We start from the raw sequence: 8,147 nt of genomic DNA on the forward strand, positions 1-8,147 counted from the left end.
GTCCAACTCTCACATCCATACGTGACCACTGGAAAAACCATAGCCTTGACTAGATGGACCTTTGTTGGCAAAGTAATGTCTCTGCTTTTGAATATGCTATCTAGGTTGGTCATAATATTCCTTCCAAGGAGTAAGAGCCTTTTAATTTCATGGCTGCAATCACCATCTGCAGTGATTTTGGAGCCCCCAAAAATAAAGTCTGACACTGTTTCCACTGTTTTCCCATCTATTTCCCATGAAGTGAACAACCCATAATCAAATGTAAAAACCTGAGGAATAGTTAAAAAGAGAGAACAAGTTCTATAAATAATAAATAACTTTGTGTAAACTGTACAAAACTTATTCCTCTTGCAATGAAGATTTCTTCATGACTCTATTACCTGTGCGGCAGAGATCTTGGCCACTTGAATGATTTTTTCCATAGAAAGGTAGCTCTGCTGAGAGGGAGCGGGGCCGATGAGATAGGCTTCATCTGCCTGTGGAAGGAATATTACAGGCTTAACAAACCACACAGCTAGGAGCCATGCGTACACTGTACAGAACTGCTGGCTGCCTAAGGACAACGCAAGAACTGAGAAAGCAGCAGCAGCTCATGTCTATGTTACCAAAATTAGCCAGTTTGGAATCTTTTGCATGAGATACCCAAAAGTTGACTTTTTATGAATAAAACACACAGAGTGAAATTAAAGTGCTCTGGGTTAGGAAGGAAGAGGCATTAGTCACAGCATTATTATTAGCAACAAGAGTAACCTTAAATGTAGTTAATGCCAAAAACGTAGTTTGAAAACAGACAAAATATACAACAGATGTATACAGCAAGAAATAAAATTACAAAGTTTCCTGAAGTTTTATCATTATTACAGTATGATAATACTCCTTCTATACATTTGTGAACTATTTTATACTGTCCCTTAAAACTGTCACATAATCATAGCATCTCTTGAAGCAGAGCAGAAGTTACCTCTGTGATCAATTTGGGACATATCTTTCCATTTCCACATTCCTATTTATTTGAACATATTTATATAACCATACAACAGTTTTAGTTTTTGCTTTTACATAAATAGGGTTAAACTCTAGAGTCACTATCTGCAATTCCTTTTTTCATTAACAGTACATCTTTCCTTGCTAGTACACATGTCTACTTCATTTTTTTGAAACAATTGCATAAAGTTCCACAGTAGGGAGGTAACTTAGTTCATTTAATCAGGTACCTCTTAACATACATTCAAGCCATAATGGCAAATGGATGCCAGCAACATCTTGTACATGACTCTGGGGGCACACGTATGAGTGTATCTCTGGGCGGAGATCTAGAGGAGTGTTTGCAGGGCTGGGTGAAAGACATGACATTTTAATCACTCCTGGTTAATCACCCTTTGAAATGGTGTCATTAATATATATTTCTATCAGCAAATTAATTTCTAACCACATTAAGCAGCACTGAATAGTATCCATCTTGCATAGGAGTAACATGGAAATCTGCTTTTCAAGCTATCAATCTGGCTGGAGTGTAGAAAATATTGTGGGAGGGGGTCAAGAGTAGAAGCAGGCAAACCACATACAAGGCTACAGCATCTGACCAGGGGAAGATGACAGTGGTTTTGACTTAAGGCGCAGGTGGTAGAGGGCAGACAGAAGTGCAAAGAAATGTTTGAGAAGCAGAATTAACAACAACTGGGGATTGTCTGGATGGGGGAGGGGGGATGATGTAGACTGGGGATGAGGATGGGAGATACTCAAACAACCCCTGAATCTCTGGCATTATTATCTTTATAAGCAATGGTACTGCGATCTACTGGGTTAAGGAAGTCTATGTGGGCTTACATCATTTAAGCCCACACAACCAGAAATTATAGAGCAGGTATTCGAACCTTAAAGTTCATCTGGATCTAAAGTCCCTGCTTTAACCGCTTGTTCTCTGCTATGAGGTCCTGCCTTTTCCCCAGTTGGCATTTCTTTTGTATTCCCCAGTCACTGAGTAAAAAAAAAAAAAAAAAAAAAGGAAGTCTGTAAGAAAAGCAGCTTCAGAAGAGATGAAAGGTGATGAGTTCAATTTCGGACATACTAGTTTGGTGCCCATCCAGGGGGAGCTGGACAGACATGGATCACATTCAAAAGGAAGGCTGGGCTAGAAACTCACTTTGGGAAGTTTTTACCAAAGGAGTTGATGATACAATCTAAAGTGAGAATGCACAGTGAGAAAAGGAGAAATTGGAAGATTCTTGGTAGGAGACAGAAGGATTCCATAGCACAGGAAGACAACTGGCCTTGGATGGGAAGAGGATAGATGCAGATGCAGTGAGTGGGTTCTGTGGCAGGAAGCTCAGTCCTACGTCCTCTGTGAATTGGGATCAGGTGAGAACAGGTGGTAGAGGAAGACTCAGAGGCTAGAATGGAGCAAAATGGGTTCCAGATAGAATCTGAGGAGAAAGTGGCCAGAGAACTGCATGGGCCTGCTGTGCAGTGTGGAAAACCCAGGTGAAGCAGGTCACCAGGAATTTCTGGCAGTCTTTGGAGTCTTGCTGCAGCCAGAAAGAAGGCCAGTACCTAAGTTTATCCATGGTTGGGTTCTGTCTGGTGTTAATAACTAATAACAATTACAAACCTCAGGGGAGTAAGGTCCTTTCAGTTATAATTTACAGTTAAGTCAAGGCTCAGAAACATTAAGTGAGTTGCCCAAGATCCCTTGGCCAGTAAGTGGCAGTTGCAAAGGCTGACCTCAGTCCTTCTGGGAAATCGAGGATCTGGACGTGCGCCACTGACAGTGGGATCTGTGGGTCAGCCGCACTCTCTGAACCAACCCTTGATGAAACAGGACCTTGCCTACCAGTCAACTGCACCACTAAGCACATAGTTAATCCCACTGGTGTTATGTTTGGTTACCAAGATAAATTATCACTGAGCAGGTTGAACTTACCTACTTAGACACTGTTAACACTAGTAAATATAAACTGTCAACCAAGAAGTAAAATACTGACACAATAAACAAGTAACAGTCACTTACAAAATTTGACTTCTGGTTTTTAAAAACGTACCATGTCAACATGCATGGAATTCCTGTCGGCCTCACTATAAACAGCCACAGACTGTACACCCATTTTTTTGGCTGTCCGTATCACCCTGCAGGCAATTTCTCCTCTGTTTGCAATGAGGACCTTGGAAATGTTTTGTCCTGTTTAAAATACCATGAAAACCATATACAAATATTACTGGGGAATTAAGGAATGAGAATGCAAAATATAGTTGTCCCTCAGTATAGGTGGGGGACTGGTTAACTATTTGGTGACCATGAGTACATAACCCCAGGTCTCCTAGAGCCTAAGGACTGATAATGTGACATCACCCTGTGACATCACCCTGTTTCCTCACCATCAGCCAATCAGAGACTTGTGCACAAGCTCATCACATATCCTGAGCCCCATCTCCCTCACCTGACTTCTAAAGATGTTGTGCTGAAACCCTTCTGGGGAACTCGGGGCTTTTTGAGGCATGAGCCCTGCAATAAACCTTTCTCTGCTCCAAACTTCAATGTTTTGGTTTATTTGGCCTCACTGTCTGTGGGGCACACAAACTTGGGCTAACAATTCAGCTAAAAGAAATGCTAGCTCCAGGATTTGAACCCAGGTTAGCTTCACTCCACAATGAGTGAAGCTCTTCGTCACTCTGCTCCATTGCCTCTATCCCTCTGTACACAGCGGTGTGAGTTAAGTATAAAAAAATAATCTGTTATGCACACATTAAATAATTAAATCTTTCCTTTTCTTCACAATCTGAAACAAAGCCAAACAGAAGACACTGTCAGTACCTGTGGTTGTTGCATACTTCCTTGTTCTTTGCTTCCAAGCCCATCCCCTATAAAATGAATCCAAATGGAATTACAATTAAACAGGATATATAAGATCTGTCATTGTTTTTTCAGAAGAATCTCAATTTTTTAAAACTTGAAATCAAGTCCAGATAAGACCTTAGTTAAATGTAATGATTTAATAAGATTTTCTTTGTAGGAAGAAAACAAATATAGAAATCAAAAATTACAATTCTGACTGATTTCCCTGGCACTCCATGTCCTTGACAAGACCACCTAACCTGCTCTGCTCACTCCTGAGTCTGGCAAGAGAGCCTGGAGTTAGAGACAATTAGAAAGCTAAGGTACTTCAAGATCATCCAGTTCAGCTTTTTTCCCGAACTCTTTTCACTAGAACCCAAAGTAAAAACTATGTTCAACTTTACAATCCAATACAAACACAGAAGTTTCAAGAAAGAAAAATTTCCCTATGTTTCAGTAGTTCCTGTTCTATTCCATTTTATTAAATAAAACATTGATCAAACTACAGTTGGAAAAATACTGATCTAATTCACTCCTCTGGTAAGACAGGTTTGCACAGCTAAGCCCAGAGAAATAAAGGGAACGAGCTGAGCAAAGGCAGAAAGAGTGCTGGTGACACCAAGCAAGTCACTTACATCAGTGTTTCTCAATCTTTTTTTCATTACTCCCCACTAAAAAAAAAAATACTAAGGAAAAAGATTTTGTAGGAGGGGTTGAGCTTTGCAGAGCCACCAACAATGGTAATTAACATCTAAAAGTTTTTCACTCTCTCAAGAAACAATTTTTATATATATAAGAAATGGAGAAGCAGGGAGCCTAATAATTTGTATCTTAACCAGTTGTAATGTCTAACAACTTTAAGTTCTACCATACCTATTGATACAGTAACTTAACATTGAAACCAACCAAGAACTGAAAGAAAGCAGGCCAGATTCATACAATGCCTATTAGGTGTCGGTTAAAAAGAATACCCTTGGACTGCAAGGAAATCCAACGAGTCCATCCTAAAGGAAATCAGTCCTGGGTGTTCACTGGAAGGACTGATGCTGAAGCTGAAACTCCAATACCTTGGCCACCTCATGCGAAGAGTTGACTCACTGGAAAAGACCCTGATGGTGGGAGGGATTGGGTGCAGGAGGAGGAGGAGACGACAGAGGATGAGATGGCTGGATGGCATCACCGACTCGATGGACATGAGTTTGAGTAGGCTCTGGGAGTTGGTGATGGACAAGGAAGCCTGGCGTGCTGCAGTCCATGGGGTCACAAAGAGTCAGACACTACTGAGTAACTGAACTGAACTGATTATAGATACTGCATAACTCACATGTGTAACATATACATGTATCAATAGTATATATAGAAATGTAATTGAACAGGACTAGCCTTTCACTGGAGCAGAGATGCAGGAGGCTAGATTGTTAGAGTGGAGGACCAGACACTCATTGCCCTCTGATGCACACTCAGTCAAAAGCTGATATCCACAAAGGGCTCCTGGGAAGATCCATAGCTTTGGCACTTGAGTTCCACAAGACCGTTTCTCAGGAGATTACTGCCTTCCCACATCTTTCCAATCACCTGACAGCTTTCTTGAGCTTCAGTGGTGAGGCCAGGATCCAAGTCTCTTCCTATCACAGTCTTCAGATAGGTTTACTGATAAGATTCAAGGCCTGTCCTGGACAAGTGTCTGCTGCTAAGTCATTACAGTCGAGTCCGACTCTGTGCGACCCCATAGACGGCAGCCCACCAGGCTCCCCCGTCCCTGGGATTCTCCAGGCAAGAACACTGGAGTGGGTTGCCATTTCCTTCTCCAATGCAGGAAAGCGAAAAGTGAAAGTGAAGTCGCTTAGTCGTGTCTGACCCTAGCGACCCCATGGACTGCAGCCTACCAGGCTCTTCTGTCCATGGGATTTTCCAGGCAAGAGTACTAGAGTGGGGTGCCATTGCCTTCTCCGGGACAAGTGTCTATAAAATTGCAATTTTTTGATAAATCCAGCTAAGACTCTGATTCTGTTTTAAGGACATTGCTGAACTAAAGTCTTCTTCTGCCATTTTCCAGTGTAGACCCCACACACATCACTTTAACTATAATCTTCTATCCCAACAACATTCTGACTGGTCTACTCCATTTTTCACCATTTACAATTTAAAACGCTTTAAAAAACATTAAGAAGTTGCCTTCATGAGATTATTGTACCCTGATTCAAGAATTTCTACACTAGTTTATCCGCATTTAAAAAATTCTACACTAGACTAGATTTCTTTTCTGAGTTACTACAAAATCATAACATAAAAAGATATGTAAATGTATAGCCATGGCTTATTCATGTGAATGTATGGCAAAAACCACCACAATATTGTAAATTAGCCTCCAACTGAAAAAAAAAAAAAAAGATATGTAAAGAAGGACTTCCTTGGTGGTTCAGTGGCTAAGCCTTGGCGCTCTCAATATAGGCCTGGGTTTGATCCCTGGTCAGGGAACTAGATTCCGCATGCTCCAACTAAAAGATTCTGCATGATGCAACGAAGACCTGGCCCAGCCAAATAAATATTTTTTAAAAACTGAAATAAAATCTTTACAAATAACAAATAAATAAATCAGATCATGGCACTCCCTGCTCAATTCCTCCTCCAGTTGTTTCCCTCTGTCACTTAGAATGAAATCCCAATTCTTAAAAAAAAATTGAACATGTAAACACCCTATATACTGATAAGATTTTAGTTCTGCATGCCATTAACAACTCTAACATTTTCCAGGGTGACAACTATTTGAGAATAGATACCTAATACCTAAAAATTTGAGAGGTAGAGAGAAGTAAGAGAAAATGAGTCTGTATAGTATCCTGAAGAGCCCTGGAAACTTAAGAAAAAATCAGGAGAAAGAGAAGAGCACTAATATTGCTTTCACCATCATATTTTACTCTGGGGCTAGTCCTACACAATTAAATAACTGAAAATCTACATATATACAATAACTTTGGGACAATAAAAGAAAACAAAAAAACTTGAGACTTAAATCATTGAGTCTGCAAAGGCTACTTCTATGGATTGATTCATATGCATCAGATTATATTTAAGAATAAATAGTTCTAATTCTATTTATTCTATTTAAGCCTCTTCACATTAATGTTAATTCATTTAATAAACATAGTCCAAGATACTAGTGTTGTCTCTTCTAGGGATAGTATCATCATCTCCTCCTAAAGAAACTGATGCACTGAAGTAGGTAACTTGCCCAAGATTACTCACACACCCAGTGAAGAGCAAACTGAATCCCCAGAACTCTGACTGCATCGAGTCTGTGCCCTTAAACTATACTATCTTTCCAGAATGATAAACGAGGAGGAAGCAGAGGAGGTGCGAAGAGAAGGCAAAGGAAGTTAAAGACGCCTGCTATCTCGAAACCTGGGGGTATCTTCACTGCCAGAGTTATTGTCGTGGGTGCGTGCTAAGTCGCTTCAGTCGCGTCCAACTCTGAGACCCGATGGCCTGTAGCCTGCCAGGCTCCTCTGTCCATGGGATTCTCCAGGCAAGAATACTGGAGTGGGTTACCAGTGCCCTCCTCCAGGGGATATTCCCCACCAGGGATCATGCATTGGCAGGTGGGTTCTTTACCATAAGTGCCAAAGCTTAAAACCTGAAACTCATCAGCAGTCAGGTTAGCTAGAGTGAGTCATATCTGATATGTACCAAGCTGTTGACAAAACCTATCAGCCCTCTGGACGATAAATTTGCTGTTGTTAACTTGATTTATCTCAGGGAAGGGGAAGAACTCCAAGAGCCCTTAGCATCTTGGCGCCATTTCTTACTGAGAGTCGGACACGACTGAGCAACTAACACACACAGCTACAGTGCAATCTAGGGCAAGTCGTTGGCTCCTTCGGACTTCACCAGAAGAGGGATTATAACAAAGCTCGCCGCAGACTGCAAGCAGTGAAAGCCCAGTGTGAATGGTTAGCAGCCGCACAAGCGTTTTTCTTGCCCCTGTGGCGAGGGGAGCATGGAGATGGCAGGCCCAGCTCCACCCCCTCCAAAATGGGCAGAAGGCTGAAGGGTGGATGTGTGGAAGGGAAAAAGAAGGGAATCCTCCCGGGATGGGCTAGAATTTTTCTTCTGTCCTTCCTCCCCCTCGACCCTTGGTTCCTCTGCGCCTCTCACAGCGCGCACGAGTCCATTCACTTCCGGGCGCGACAAAGATCCACCGCCCCTCCCCGCCGTTACCTCGGCGGCAGCAGCAAGCGCGGGACTCGCTGCCACCGATGCCTCTCCGCCGCCACGAGCAGCACCGACACCAAAGAGGCCGCCGACATGTCCCTCAGCC

General features: G+C 42.0%; 1 protein-coding gene across 2 annotated transcripts in view; it reads right to left on the reverse strand.

Annotated features, from left to right (window-relative positions):
- MCCC1 (methylcrotonoyl-CoA carboxylase 1 (alpha)) overlaps positions 1-8,147 on the reverse strand; it is a 59,426-nt gene that overhangs the window by 51,061 nt on the left and 218 nt on the right. Inside the window, exons 2-5 of one of the 2 annotated variants that reach the window (XM_010855643.1) lie at positions 8,048-8,147; positions 3,809-3,855; positions 3,039-3,175; positions 381-476 (exon numbers count right to left, since the gene is read on the reverse strand). In XM_010855643.1, the coding sequence (XP_010853945.1) occupies positions 381-476; positions 3,039-3,175; positions 3,809-3,855; positions 8,048-8,136 (369 nt within the window). In that variant the 5' untranslated portion in view covers positions 8,137-8,147. Of the gene's footprint in view, positions 1-380; positions 477-3,038; positions 3,176-3,808; positions 3,856-8,047 lie in introns of those variants that run through there. The other variant, XM_010855644.1, reaches the window with a different exon arrangement.

Source organism: Bison bison, unplaced genomic scaffold (genome assembly GCF_000754665.1).
Source record: "Bison bison bison isolate TAMUID 2011002044 unplaced genomic scaffold, Bison_UMD1.0 scf7180017864367, whole genome shotgun sequence".
NCBI classification, from domain to species: Eukaryota; Metazoa; Chordata; class Mammalia; order Artiodactyla; family Bovidae; genus Bison; species Bison bison.